This window comes from Spea bombifrons, chromosome 2 (assembly GCF_027358695.1).
Source record: "Spea bombifrons isolate aSpeBom1 chromosome 2, aSpeBom1.2.pri, whole genome shotgun sequence".
NCBI lineage: Eukaryota > Metazoa > Chordata > Amphibia > Anura > Pelobatidae > Spea > Spea bombifrons.
Window position 1 is genome coordinate 88,437,094 of NC_071088.1, and position 15,774 is coordinate 88,452,867.

Here is a 15,774-nt window from a genome sequence, read left to right on the forward strand (position 1 = left end):
GTATGTATACACACTCACACAAAATATATTTTTTTTATTTTTATTTATTAACAATGAAATATAGCAGCTCATAGAAATGTCACATACTGAAAAAGAAGCATATATTAGGCCTCTCAAAGATCTGGAGCAATTACTGTTATTTAATTATATAAAAAAGACTACGGATACAAAGCATTAATTTGTCTTTGCTAATCACTGTGCGATCCAGGACAAGTTGCTAATAAACATATTCATTTGCTATTACACCAATAGCCTTAATAATAAGCATGTTCAATTGTCTAGACAGAACTTTTCGGTTATACCTATCTAGTCCAATTTCAAAACTAACTAAAATCCTCCCTTGTCCTACAGTACGAGTAATCAAACAGTTTTGCAGCTTCTGCTGAACGGCTATTGCAGGTAGCCATTGCCACCCGTTTTCCGGCCAAAGATAACACATGCAGGTGCCTGCAGCTTATGTCCCCCTTTACAAGAGGCAAATTGCCCAGATGGGTTTGTGTGTATAATTTTACTACTACACTACAACACTAGTTAATGACGCTAAAAAAAAACATTGCATTGTGGTTCCCTGCGGCTCTTTTTATATGATTTTTAAAAAAACTGCTCTTTCCCTTGAGTGCAGATTAGAGATGGTGCATATCTGAGCCAGTCTCAGGCAGACTTGGAAAATGCATCATCCCAAATGCTGGGATTAAGTGTCCCTACTAAGTGCATATTCGTGACAAACACACCTTTATAAAGTATATTTGTATGAATAGTTACTTTGCTCAAATTAAGGTAGAAAAAGAAACCCTTTGGGTTTATTGCTCGTTTTCATAAACACCTATTTATTCCCTGTGTAATCTAGCAGCAGATTTGGGGATACCCTCCAATCCTTGGTGAGCAAGCACAAACAACTTGCATGAGGCATAGGTAATGTTTGGTAAGAGAAGATACTCTGATATGGATCAGACTACCTGAATCAGTAGATTAGAATTGTATGAAATATATATATTTACAGTCTATAAACTTCTTCAGAACATAAACACTCCACACCTCTACCACACTCATTTTCTAATCTCTTTCCAACTGCTGTCACTAAAAACTTTTAAACCTTACCTACAGAGACCTTTAAAAACATTGCACATCTTATCCCTCAACTATTATACTCTCCTAAGGGTTCTCTTCACTCTTCTAGCAGTTTGCATCTCTCAGCAATTATCACTTCTTCTCATCAGTGCATCCATGATTTTACTCACAATATACCTATTCTCTGAAATTCACTACCTCGTTCTGTCAGACTCTCCTCAGTTTTAACTTTTAAAAAACCCCACCTGTTCACCAGCATACAAGCTACCCAAATGTGCACAACATGCTCAGTGAGAAGAAACCATATGTTCTCCCCTCCTTCACAATCTCCATCTGACCTTCACTACAAGGTGCAGTCTATCACCGCCTGTCGTATTCCTCCAAACACCCTAATAGATTGAAAGCTTCCAAAGAACCTGGCCCTCTTCTGCTACCGTACAGTGCATCTTAACGTGCATTACTGTTATTGTCAATTTAAATGTTGCTCCATTACTATTAACAAAATGCAACAACACAATAAAGAAATTCTTTATTTTGAGCAGATAAAATAGAACGCAATGATACTAACTTCCATATGGATTCACAACAAAACTGACCACTAAAAGTGAATGAACACCATTACAACATTGGTATTTTTTTTTATATATGGAACTAATCTTGTCCTCTCTTCCAAAAGCATATGCTATACACAACTCAAATTACACACATATACTACACGTGACTAGTGTTTGAAAGGTGTGCAATATTTGGAATAGTATGCACTGCTAATGCCTGAAAGATCTGAATGGATAAAGCAACATTGTTGAGGGAGATACATCACTCCTAATATGTATACAGCGGGACCACACCAAAATCAGATCACATATTACATTACAAGTCAATGATCTGGGCTCATATTTGATGACAAACTGTTAGCTTTAGACGAGCCCAAGTGAAAGAGAATGGAGTTCAAATTGATAATGAGAAAGGCACGATCTGGACTTGCTGATCTTTGCATTTCTTGAATAATTGAAGGAATGTTAAAAAGCTCAAAATACTTCTTATTGCTCCTAGAACAAAAGAGAGAGAAGAAACAATTTACTATAATGTAGAGAGGTTTCAAGATCTGTAGTGCTTCTCCTGTATTGTACTATGGATTCAGCTAATACAGTCCGTCCATTAAAGATTCAGACATGAATAAGTCCTCGGTCTTGTTTTAGATTCAGGATAGCTTCACGCCTATCCCATGCATGTTTACATTTCTCTACAGCATCACATTTTAATATCTTATCTTTAGTAAATAGGGCAATGTAAAATTATCAATTCTTTTTTTTTTATGCGCGTCAAGGCAGATTTTTTTTCTTCACATCATGCTCAATATTTCTGAAGACATCTACATATGTGGCATATTAAACTAATCTGTTTAAATCATAACGGTAGTGATGAAAAAAGGCAATACAAGGAGATAAAGGTAGACACTTAAAGAGATTTACCTGACTTTAGAGAGCTTTTGAAGAACAATGCTTAGTTTCTCTAGAGCCGGAACATGGATTTTAGGATCTCTAAGCAGAGAGGCGCAGGTCTTAAAAAATGCCTCGTTGCTACATGATTCCTGGAAAGGCTGCGCAAACCCTGTGATGTGTAAAAACAAACAATTTTGTCACAAAATTATCTACATGATGTGCGCTTGGTTTTCCATGGAGCTGTGTAAGGAGAATGAATATAGCAATATAGGCCCAAACAGTTGATACATACTTTTTCTATGTTGACCAAATAAAAGATAACACTCGCACTAAGGATTTCATGGCGCTATGTAAACTCCAAAAATAATGTTTGCAATTTCTGACGAATTGGTCGGCATTGGCTGTTTTTCCCACCACTCATTTTCCTTACATGTTTTCAAGAAGAATAAAACATTTGCTAATGAAATTTCAGATAAAGAACAGTAAATTCAACATATGTACAACAATTGCATTTTAATAATCTTCATCTTAATTTTTCATAATATAGCAGTTGCGTTGTATTATATGACACAATCTTTCCGAGGTACATATCGGCATATAACTGCGCACTATGTAGAGTATTTCACACACAAAAAAAACGTGGGACCACCCAACCTCATATGCTTTAAGGTACATTTCATGGCTGGTGTGCCCCTTTAGATACATAAATGTTCCTTCTAATATTCACCCAACTATGAAATATTTGTGACCCGTTAATACAGCATAACTGTAACTGAATGATTTGGCACTAGCTTCAAATGAAATAGTAGGACTCTGAAAAGTCATAACATCTGACTATTTAACAATATGCTTGTAATTAAAGCATAGTTCATTCAATTGCTATCTTATCTCTGCTACATCAGAACAGGGAAAAGGAGGCCAGGAGGTACTCCCAATCCCATGTAAGTGTTTTGGCCCCCAGGCCTACTGGCCTCGGCCAGGATATGTCATTGTATACACGATGCCATGGAGTAACACAAAAACAAAAGAACTCATATCAAGTTCATGGTGGGAAATAAAGACAGCCTTACCTCATAACCAATGGTAGTCCATTCTCCTAAAAACCTATCAATATCTTATTTTAACATTTTTAAGATGGTTTCAGTTATACATTTAACTAAATGGAAGTTTACTAAATACGCCAATGCACCTTAAAACTAAAAATGTTTCTTTCCTACCACGGTTCATAAGGATATTATTAGTGTAGAGTATATGCTACTTTGCTCAACACAGATTATGTATAGTAACATTCAAATGTTTTTATCAGAATCCATTAAATCTAACATGTAGTATTGAAAGGCCACTTACTGGTCTCCATGGACAGCTGAAGTAAAATATCTAAGACGCTAGAAACTAAGCCTCTGTTTGAAACACCCAAAAGGTTTAAAATAATTGTTACGGCTTGGTATTCCAAGAAGAGGCATCTTCCTTCGTCACTCTTTAAATCCATACAAAGGGAATCCAAAGCTTGAGCAAGATAATCCACTGAAAGAGAAAAGAATATCATTTCATCTTGTGATGAGTGAAACTTTTAGACCAAATGCTAAGTTTTTCAATGACAAATTCGCACTACATCCACTATAGGGAGCAAAGTGGGAGAGAACGGAAAAACATGGAGAAACTTAAATTCATAGTATAGCAGTTAAGCTGGAAAAGCTCTCTCTCATTGAAGATAAAATTCTAGCACTAAGCCTTTGGGTTAGTAAAGATGAAACTCAAGAGTTCTGTTAAATGTTATTGTTTAATAAAATATATTACCTTGAGTAACAGTTTTCAGTACAACAAGAGTTGACACAAATCTCAGTGGAAAGTGGTTGCTTTTGAAAAAGGCTGCAGTTTTTTGTTTGTTGTCTGCAATGTTCCCAAAGGAAGAACTCGGGGTGGGATGGACCACTGTCCCCTTAAATGTTTCCTCACCAATTCGCCTTAGGGTAGAGGTCATCGTCAACTATGGTAGGAGATAAGAACGTTAACAAAAATGAGCACATATGGTATGATTCAGTATATACAATGATCAAGCCAAAAAAAAACAAAAACTCATTATTTCAAACTCTCCACTGCGAAAACATTTTTAATGCTTAAGCAAATAGTCCCATCTGTAGAGAACATCTTTGTAATGACAGAGCAGTTGTAGTAAATGCACATATATTTAGGGGGGAAAAAAACTTAACCTGTGTTGAATTTTCCATTTGTCTTAAAGTCCAGTATATAAATTTGATAAAAGCCAGATGTATCTTATGGTTGACCAAAGGCATCCACTGGAACTGCTCTACAACAACAGGTAGGACCTGGAAAGACAAACAAGTATTTTAATGCCTGGGGAAAAAAATACTTCTAAACAACATTGAGGGGTAGATGGTAGGGAATTTAATAAAGGAAAGTAAAAGATGGTAATATAGAGCAAACTTGTTGCTGAGAGGGCAGAATTTACCAGAAACATGCAATGCTATGTGAAAACATATACAATAAACATACCTTGGCACACTTTTCTTGAGCATAGTTTGGGGGCAGTTTATTTGTGCATAACGCCTTCTCTTTGTTTTCATATTCCTCCGATATTGACCTGCTCCCCTGAAGTTCAGATAGCCAGTCCATAAGAATTGTTACGAGATCATATACTTGAGCGCTATTAGGGATCTGTGGATGAAGCCAAAATCTTATGGTTTGCATCTGTGCTCTCAGCACATCAAAAATAGTAAAACCAAGCAAATTAAATAGATAATGCTGGAACATGTGGGTAAAGAGTGACTGTACTTATGAGGGTCCAATGGACAGTACTTCCAACATTTCATTTCAACATGGTTGTTCTTGTCACCTTAATTCAGATTTTAGTGAAGCAGTTGGGCTTGTAATGTTTTGTGCTGGCTAAAAAGAACATGATAACATTAATGCCGACTGTCATGAATAAGACATTCATTTGAACATTTTCAGGCCAAGGCAACTTCAAAAATGTGTTCAAGTCTATGTAAAAACATCAGGGAGACTTATAAAATCTGTGATAAGCAGGAGATATTGGACTCCGATGTTTAAATACATATGTAAAAGCCACAAAGGGCTTCTTGGATTTCTCGTTTAGTTACTGTCAGAGGCGTATCTAAGGCACCATTTGAAAGGAGGGCGCCGGTGAAAACAGCCATGCTTTCTATACTTTACAGTAACAGCGACAGATACAATGTGAATGTTTTTTTCTGGTTTTTGTATGGTGAGTATGGCAAGTTGGACAGAGATGAAAACACCAGCAGTGACTCATCTAACCTTGGATTTACTGGGAGGGCAGGTCCTCTCGGCCTTTGGAGGCTTCTGATCATTTGATACATGTAAAACAGGTCTGCATTTCTGTGCAGTGAGGAAAGCGTGTTTTTTCTAAAACAGAATAAAAACGAGATAGTGGGTAAAGACACGTTTTCATATGGCAATGACACTCATTACTGTAGACATGGGGCCTACTTGTAAATTTTCCAGACGGGCCTGGACTTTCCGAGCTTGGGTCTCTAGTTTCTTATTCTGCTCACTCACTTCATTTAGCTGCACAAAAAAACAAAAAAAGTATTACGCAGGGTTAACAGTAGGCACAATACCTGAATGCTGATTACAAGGGAGAGAGGAGAGAGCCAGCATGGAGTCCTAGGTTGAAAAGGAATTACCCAAATATGGTCGCATTTTTTCATAGTTGTAAGTTACATAGGAATAGTCTAGAAGTTCTTATGTAATTACACTAGTGGTCATCTGCATGTAAAAACATTTTCAGAGGGATTTATTACTCAGTGAAGGGTTTGAGAAAGGTTAGTGGCAAATAATCCTATACGGTTTTATCTAGCCCTCCCTGAAATTTAGTTTAGTTTAATGACAGAAGGGGGACATACAGCACAATATATCTTTGCATACAAGGGAATGTTATGGTGGGGACAACAAAGGTGATGACAATCCCATTCACTTAAAGTTAAGAAATAAAGAATCATTGCCAAACATTAACTTATATCCACCGGGCAAACCCACAGAAATCCTATAGTGCAAGAGATTCTGGGTAGGTATATGCAAATCAGTTTAATGACCTCTTTTTGCCTCTATCTCCACTTTATAAATGGACCCCTTGCAGGAAATGTCTGCTGTGCTAGGCCCAGGACAGAGGAGCAGAAGCCAGACCACCACTCATGAACAGTTGTTTCATCCTTAATGGGACTCGTCAGCATGTGGTTGGTTATTGGCTTGCTGCTTGAGGCTTGACTTGGTATGTGGGTCTCACTCAAAATATGTTATGGTCGGTGATGGACATTACCAACAAAACTCTCAAGCACTAAGCCAATAGCCAACCTCATGCTGACGATTCCCATTAAGGATGAAACAGCTGTCCATGAGCGGCTATGTGGCTAAGGGGTCCATGTATTAAAAAGTGAATATAGAGGCACAAAAAGGTGTTTGTTATTTACATACACCTACCCGGAAATCCTAAAGAAGAAGTCTTTGGGCTTGCCTGGTGGACGTAAGTTAGTGTTTGGCAATGCTTCCTTATTTCATACAAGGGAAACCAGACCATGCACATAAAAGGCAGTGTTAATTGTGTGAAAGAGAATACAGGAGATACACAGAATCTTGCCTGCTTTTTTAATGTGTCGTTCATTTCTTTTAAGGTGTCAAATGAAGACTTCAGTCTTTTATTTTCTTTAATCTTCTCCTTCAGGGTGTCTGAGACCTGCTTAACTTCTGCATCATGTTGCTGTAAAAGTGAATATTGTTTGACAAACTGCATCAGTATTCACAAAAAAAGCTCACGCTTCACTAACTGTTAGACAAGCAGATTAGACACAAGAATAATCTCAAATTGCTTGCAATCCCCAATTTCCTTTTTATACACTGGATCTTTGGATTCCTTTTACTTTTGTGCCAAATGCTAAAATAACTATACAACAAAAGTGCAGAAATAGAAAACGGGTGATGTTACAAAACGGAAGAAGCTGTCAATCAGTAATTGGGGACCCACAAATAGCCATATAATTCAAAAGTTTGCACAGATGTACAAAGTAATGCTCATATGGGTAATATGTAGTCTCAAACATCCAGTCATTCCACGACATGTACTTTCCCAATCTTAAGTAAATGCCTGGACCTAAACAAACAGAAATTGCAGAATACACAGGCTACTTATAGAAATCATGCACACTATAAGTTGGTTTAAATAGGGGCCCTTCTACATTAACCTTGTATTTATCATGTCTGCATTTAAAAAGAAATTGTTGCCTTCCCACTATCACTACATATTTAGAGTTCTAGGAGGAGCAATTGGACGCCTATAAAGTTATGGGATTAAAAATATGACGTCTATGAATTTTAGCCCCTGAATGCTAAACCCATATGTGACCATAACTGGGACCACTGTGTATGTTAATGTGGGGTATCCCGGTACAAGTCTATATATTACTGTCCACAAGGTGGCGCCTGGCTTCCACCTGTAGATTTCATACAATTAGATCACATTTATCAAAATTGGAAATGATCAATAATGAATAATAGAAAACACATCCCAGAGTAACAAAAACCCCTAAAACATGTCAACTAGCAAAAAATCTCATTTCCCAGATCTTTGGTGGGACTGTTCCAGGAATCTCTGATAGGTGGAAGCAATCAGAATCACTTGCTACGTATGAGAGTTTACGTTGTTTGTAATGTATTTATAACCACGATCTACCCTCTCCCTCCCTATCCCCTTCTCACAATCTACCCTCTCCCTCCCTACCCCCCCTTCTCACAATCTACCCTCTCCCTCCCTACCCCCCCTTCTCACAATCTATCCTCTCCCTCCCTACCCCCCTTCTCACGATCTACCCTCTCCCTCCCCACTCCCCCCCCCCTTTGTAGGTCACTTACCTTCAACTCCTGTGTTGGGAGCGTGAGGCGTTTGTCTCGGGTGCCGGCGCTTCACTGCAGAGCGCCGGCATATGACGTCATATGCCGGCGCTCTGCGTGAAGCGCCGGCACCCGAGACAAACGCCTCACGCTCCCAACACTGCACTCTGGGCAGCGCTGAGGCAGGCGGCGGCGGAGGCAGGCAGCGGTGGAGGCAGGCGGCGGGGAGCGGAGGCATCCTGGATTTCTGTCAGTCAGGGGGGCCCAAGAGTTGCCGAGCGGTCGTTTTCAGCAACCGCTCGGCACCCCTTGGGCCCCCCTGACTGGCAGAACTCCAGGGCCCGGTCGCAGTCGCGACCCCTGCGACCCCGGTAGTTCCGCCACTGCATCATATGCATGTTAATACACACAACAGCTGAGTGTCTCATTTAAATTGTTTTCTCTTTCATGGAAATGTATGGAGGGATTCTGGCACCTGCTCATAGACATGCAAAGGAAGCACATACTTACCACCTGCTCTACTATACTGGCCACCAAGAGTCCCAGGAGGGTCTAATGAGACCCCATGCAAACATCCTTTCCAGTGATTTCAATGGACCAATTTCCTGCCACTGATTGGTGCTTCAAGCACCCAAAAGCAGTGTGAAAAAAGGACCACGGAGGGCTACTTAATTTCCCTCTACAAGTTAAAGAATGTGTTGTGTTTACAAAGTGAAATGCATTGGGCCGTATGGGACACTGCATTGTCCCTTTAAATAAGTTCTCCTTAGGAAACCACGGAAACTGGTAAACAGTCCACTTTACTACCAAAAACATGTCAGCTTATGTGGGATTCGTTGTAATATTGAAAAGAGATGCTAAAAATATAGCTAATGTCCGCCAATCGAGGACTAAAAACTAATTTCGATTTTGCAAATATTTCTATTGAGCTCCATCTAGAATACCGCACTACAATCAAGGCAAACAGAGTAGGTGCGTGGTGAGAACAGCAAGTACATCACTCTGACATCATTCTGATATAAAGACAGCCAAAAATATGAATTAAATAAAGTAATACAGCAACCACCTGTAGGTTTGTGACCTAGGCTGCCACTAGTTTGCTATCCCTGTGTAGGCACTGTATGGCGAATGTGAAGGTAGGCACTGCTAGTAGGGCATTATTTGTATGTGAACATTTACAATATCTTATTCCGTAATGAGGTGACTTCCCTAGAGATCTTAATAACTGCTTCCATACACAGGCTTTACAAGTCTAATGCCCCACACAAAGCAGGCTATGCCACAAAGTCCTATGTCTATATACGATTTTCACTGTTTATTCCCTACAACCTGTGACCTAGATGGAAAGTTTGCTCAAATGAATCTGATGGCAAACAGAAGTAGCATTACAGGGCAATCGGGTGGTAGTCATATTATTCTATATTCTATGTACTGCTTCAGAACACGCTCACCTCTTTCATCATTCGAAACTTTGCATGTACAACCTCTTCAACGCCTTTTATTTTACCCAGCATAAGTTGGTGTTTCATCAGCATTTCTTCCTTCTCCTGCAAATTCTGCTCTCGCTTTTTCAACTGAATTGAATATTCTTGCTGAGACACCCTTTCCTCCTACATGGGAAAAATGTGATGTGTTACACCAAGTGACCTCACATACGACACACACACACGACATTCACGTAACTAGAGACAGACGGATGACCTGTACAGTAGACAAAACACAAAACAGAAGTTAATATACCTGAAGCTTTTGGTATATCCCCATTAACTCATCATAAATGCCGTGGACTTCTGACGGCAGAACAGTTGGACCTTTTAAAACATTGCTTCGTGGTTTTCTAGGATTTTGTTTAACAGCAACACTGCTTTCTAGGGAAGGTTCAGTGTACGTGTTTGCTACTAAGTGAGATGGCAGCGTAACGTCTGTGAAAGAAAAAGGAAAAGAGAAAATGCTATGAAGATGACCGACATCATTTACAGCAACACAAGTAAACAAACAGAAGAAACATAATAAATCAGGAGAAAAGCGTTCTGAAACGTCTATAAAGCAGGGCTCCCATGTGGGAGAAGAATAGTACCAGTTTCTGTATAGAGATGGGCGCTCACATCCTGGACCGGGTGTACAGCTTGATCATCCAGGTGTTCTCCTGCTATATCCAGCTGACTCGAGTCATAAGAAAGATCATTTACGTTGTCTGGACTGAAAGATTTAATATGCCTGTGTTAGCCATTCCCCAGAATAATTTCAAACAGTCCAAAATAGAAATAAATAAATAAATAAAAAACATGACAGATGGTCAGCCTGTTCAGAAAGATGTTTTGGGAATGGGATACGTATGTAACGGATTATTTCAATGAGAGTCCCTTCTTCACTCGCTTTCTCCAATAAGGACAATGGATATAGGTGTATAGGTCTAAGAGAAGATGGAGTCTTTAAGGTGATACCTATCATTGGCATCACATAACATATAAATCGGCGCTCCCGTGACCCAGAGTTTCCCAGTACTGACCCGAAGAAGCAGCGCTTCACCCAGAGACTCCGGGTACCCCCAGGTATGTATATGTAACTCTAAATCTGTTTGTCCAATTAAAAGCAGGGAAGGCACCTGAAATTCCACATACAAAACTCAGGGATCTAGACAACACTGCTTCAAAGGATTCTTCCGCTTCACCAAAGCGTACCTCTGTTGGTTTATATATTCAGCCACCATTCTGGCTTTCACCTATCAATATGGTTAAATTGCTATTCAAAATTGTCAACTGGCTGGGATACGGGAGTCTATCCATTAAACGGTGTAATTATTTTGCATTATACATGCATTACGAGATGAACCGTGGCTAGAGAAGGTCCCACATTACTTAGTGAATAAGTCCCAGAAAATGCCTTCTGATAATAGATACGGTGGATAGGGAAATTGGATAGAGCATTGTAACATATGCTGAAATAGGGGTCATACTCAGTTGCCATCATACCCTGTTGCCTTGGCATCGGTAGGCAACTTTATCTTCCTTTACAGAAATATTTGCTACTGAAACCTTGTTTTTATTCAGTTTTTCTGTTGATTTTTTTAGCCTGTTCATGTGCTTACCAGTTACTGTTTTGTATCATGCGCATTAAATCCTGAAGTGCTTTATTGTAGTGATACTTTTCCTTTGGAGGAACTCCTGCGGGAGATCTTGGTGAGAAAGGCATTTTGAAATCAGACAAGCGGGTCCTCAGCTATCCTGTAAAATTGTTTTTAAAATAAATAAAGAAAGAAAGAAAGAATCAGAACCCAATATTTTATTGTGCCTTTTACTCAGCAAAATTATACTGAAACAAAAAAACAAAAAAGGTAAGGAGTGCCCAAGCTTACAATAAACAAGAATGAAACGTATGAATGAAGTGATAAAGCAATAGGTACTACAGGTGCCAGCCCCACAGATAGGTTGCAAAATTCCAATTTTATGTATATAAAACACAGAATTACTTCAATATAATGGTTGCCCCAACGCGTTTCGCCTTTTGGCTTCATTAGAGGGATGAATGTATGTTCCTCTATAAACATAAACATAAAAATATAAAATATAAATATAAAAAACAGAACAAAGGCTGATCTCATTTTGTTTTGACATTTCTCGTAGAACCTGGAATAGGGACCGTTTGGTAAATTTCAACAATAAGTTTCTCAGGTATTTCATTTGAAGAGTTTTAATACGCATTCTTCATTGTTGGGGCTGTATGGGATATTAGACTCTTGCATCCAAGGTATTTGGGGGTAGAGCGTTCCTGTAACCGCCTAAACCACCCATTCATATGTACTCTCGGGTTATGAGTTCCATAACACTGTCAGTAAAGCAATCATTTTAACTGGTTTTGACAGCGTTTTCACACATTTCAGTTTTTCACACATGGTTGTGATATTCAAAAATAATAACGCTAATAAAATCAGACTCCACTTATCCACCATCAGACACAACTCGCCGCCTAATGGAAAACGCATTTTTTGCTAAGTTGATTATAAGCATCACAGGGTATGAAATAATGGTTTTGTCAGTCTGCTTAATGGGTCTCTGTCAAGGGAGAGACGGAGGGGTTTATTCGCTAAACCAAACATTTACAGGTGAGTTGAGGTGGGGAAAAGCCTTCCATCTGACGCTTCACTATAGAATATAAATGGACAACCATGCCAAGTTTTGCTTACAGAATAGAACACAAAAGTTACTATACATTATACTGGGCCAGCTCAGCTATTCACACGGGCGAAGCTCACAGGGCTGACTGTTCACAAAAACAGTCAGAACATCCAATCTTTCTTGCCTTAAAGACAGCCTAGACTCTCTCTTGTCAGCAGGGGCCAGGACCGCAGGATCACTGGTATGCCGTCACTGATCGAATGCCTGACTGTATGTCAGCGCTGACACCTGCTGGCAGATCATCAGGACCAGTCTAAGCGCAAATGGCAACCCAGGCAAGACCACTCCTTGTGGCAGGAAAGATTGGCATAGGGATTTGGATCCCAGTATGGTGATTTGCCATCTGTAAAGCTGCCCTGGGGCTGCCACCACTTCAGACATGTCTCTCTAGAAACATTATGCCACTGTCTGATTCCTCCAATTGGTTCTAAGACTGCTTCTGCTGATCATACATATTGAAATCAGCAATGCAGGCTATGGATCCCTGCTTACTGATCACTGTGCGATCAGTACACAGGAGAAAAGAGGGTCAAACCAATTGTATCCCTCTGACAAAGAAAATGTCAACAGATAAATAGGTAACAAAATTGCAAAGCAAACAAAAGTAAAGAAAGCCTGACATCACCATGACATTGCTGGGGCCCATAATATACAATAGTGATCCCAATGAGCGGGCAAATATAGGAGGGCGCCATGTAAATGTAAAGGAACCACACAGCTAGCATATGCATTAAAGTGTATATGATGACTAGACTGCCGCTTTCATGCCAGTGAAGTGTACATGTAGACTCGCCTCAAGCAGTTAGAGTGGAGAGGGGGTGTATAGAGCATGTCGGGGGCTTTACCCCACAAACACATTTAGGAGAAGCTTAATTTTGCACAACACAGTTAATAAACACATTTCCTGCTGCTTATATAGATTCTATTGCAACTGTCAGGACTGTAGGACACTCCTAAAGAAGAGGGAAGCAGGACAGAGGGACTTGGGTGATGAAGAGGGAGATTTAAGGGGTATGTGGGCACGCATGTATGTATGTATGTATGTATGTATGTATGTATGCATGTATCATGCTCACAGCTACCCCACTGCTCAGTCTGGTGTTAGAACACAATGGCTGTGTAGATAAAGCACACGATTCATTATTGAGGTTGGCCCTCAGCATCTGCCCCCCCACCCACCTGGGAAGTGTTATAATGAATGGACTCCCCAAAGCCTGAATCCCGCTAATAATCAGACTCCTGCTCCAGCCCTCGTTATCCGACATTTCCCATCCACCCTTCCGTTACTGACTAACCGGAAAAATAATGTCGTGTCTCCAAAACCAGTAATGAACCTCCAAAGAACGGGTCGCATCCGTGACGTCACTCGCCTCTAACTGACAGCGCTTACTGCATTACTCGGCGCAATGACGCTCGGCGCTTCCATGACAACAAAAAAGGGGCGGCACCTCTGTTATCGGCCACACGATTGGGTAGTTTTGGAGGCAGTCCAGTCATGCGCTAGATACCAGGCGCCGTATTATGCTGCATTCGGTTGTAAAGGGATGCCGCCGCAATTCCTGTAATAAAATACTAAATGCAAGCCCAGTCCTGACAGAGCCCCGGGACCGACTGCGAACCCACATTCATATTTTTTTTTTCAGCTGTGTCCTACGTCAATCTGTATCATGTGACCGCGGGAGTCACATGACCAACAGAGCGACCCGATTTGGAATCTTACCGTATGAGTTAAAATTGACTACATTACAGGCAATCGCTATTAACAGAAGCCCATGGTGGGAGGGGTTTTTCATATGTAAACGTTCTACCTAACAGAGGAATGGATTCTCAAAGCATACTGCATAACAGCAGTGTGTATTAAGTACATTATGATAAGGATCCTGCCCATATTGTAATAGCGCTATAAAATCGGCAGGAGTTTCACAAAGTAACATGTAATAGTAAGTCTAGAATGCAAATAAAAATAATGTAAACGCCGTTATTTTTTTGTGGACAGGATAACCAAATAATTGGCTGAAGTCAGCATACTTGGTTTCCTAAGAGCGCTAAAGGCACAACACTCAAAAGCTGAAAATCATCTCAGGCAGGGCATTAATAATGTAGGAATGCTTCATTTACCATATTTTGTTTCATAAATACAAAGAAAGAAAACTATTCTAGGCACGGTTGTTCTAAAAAAAACTACATTTTTAGATCACAAAGTATTAAAAGTCTTCATAACTTTTCTGGCTTTGATTGTTTGCGTCCATCTAGCCTTCTCCCGTTTATTCAATGGTTTGATGGGCATCGGGCACAGTCGCAACACAAAATGTTGGTGGCCCCCGTCCTCTACAAACTTTGTTCTTAAGGACCTCTAACTTTTGAATCTGAATGCCAGTGTCTCAATTGTGTCAATAGTGTGCAGCATTATGGAGCAAAATAGAGGTGACAATTTTGACAAATAATCCAGGAACACCTGCCTGGTAATGACAACATTAATTAGCAGCAGCAGATAATAGCACAATTATACACAACTGCATGAATCCATAAACAGGTTTATATCAAATGATCAGGCGGTCAGCACTAGTACGTGACTTAAGAACATCTATACTATTCCAACAATATGGCTTAAGGGTATTTTGTGCTAAAAACGCATGTTTTTTCATTCATGATAGACTCATGGGCTGGAAGGGTAAGCCTGCTAAAATGCTACCATATTCAAAATAGAAAACCCAGTGCAGGACCTCTCGTATTTGAGGATAAACTCTAGTCTAGCGTTCTTGCCTTCTTTTAGAACTGAAGATTTTTGGTTCATGTATTTAAGTCTTGGTCTTAGATGACCCACCCTCCAAAACAAGATAATTCTACAATATTTTAGGTCAGCACTATTATATTAAAGATAATACTAGTAAGCAACGTCTGTATTCAAGGTTGTCCCAAATTTCAATAGCCCTTCGGAAAGACTCATCACCAAAAGTTTACTTAGCATTAACAGCCAAGCTGCAAAAGGCTTTTGTTATGCATCAGTTCTCAGTTAATTTTATTTGTTGTAAGTACCTCCAAGGTTTACCAAGTTTAAACTCTGTTGCCATGTTTTGCTGTTCATTTAGTTTTAAAAAGCAGCTAATGCCAGTAATGAGCTTCCATTTGAAAAGAACGCAATGACATATGCTGCGTTACTCGCTTAGTTACCCAAGTCTGTCTTATTATAGCGATTAACTCATAGTCCC

The 15,774-nt window shown here is 39.8% G+C and overlaps 1 protein-coding gene across 1 annotated transcript; it reads right to left on the minus strand.

Annotated features, from left to right (window-relative positions):
* Window positions 1–1,926: 1,926 nt before the first annotated feature.
* On the minus strand, window positions 1,927–13,963 carry CCDC138 (coiled-coil domain containing 138). The gene is made up of 14 exons (XM_053457439.1): window positions 13,861–13,963; window positions 11,479–11,624; window positions 10,468–10,589; window positions 10,131–10,312; window positions 9,842–10,000; window positions 7,144–7,263; window positions 5,997–6,074; window positions 5,805–5,912; window positions 5,025–5,186; window positions 4,721–4,837; window positions 4,308–4,497; window positions 3,858–4,034; window positions 2,541–2,679; window positions 1,927–2,117 (listed from the first exon to the last, which is right to left on the minus strand). The coding sequence occupies exons 2-14, from the start codon at window positions 11,580–11,582 to the stop codon at window positions 1,946–1,948; spliced, it is 1,830 nt and encodes a 609-aa protein (XP_053313414.1). The 5' UTR covers window positions 11,583–11,624; window positions 13,861–13,963; the 3' UTR covers window positions 1,927–1,945.
* Between the last annotated feature and the right edge of the window lie 1,811 nt (window positions 13,964–15,774).

Coding starts and splice junctions, on each gene's coding strand:
- CCDC138 (XM_053457439.1), bottom strand. CDS start 11,582: ATGCCTTTCTCACCAAGATCTCCCGCAGGAGTTCCTCCAAAGGAAAAG. Junction 4,838..5,024: donor CTCAAGAAAAGTGTGCCAAG/GTATGTTTATTG, acceptor TTGTCTTTCCAG/GTCCTACCTGTTGTTGTAGA. Junction 2,118..2,540: donor CAAAAGCTCTCTAAAGTCAG/GTAAATCTCTTT, acceptor CTTTTGTTCTAG/GAGCAATAAGAAGTATTTTG.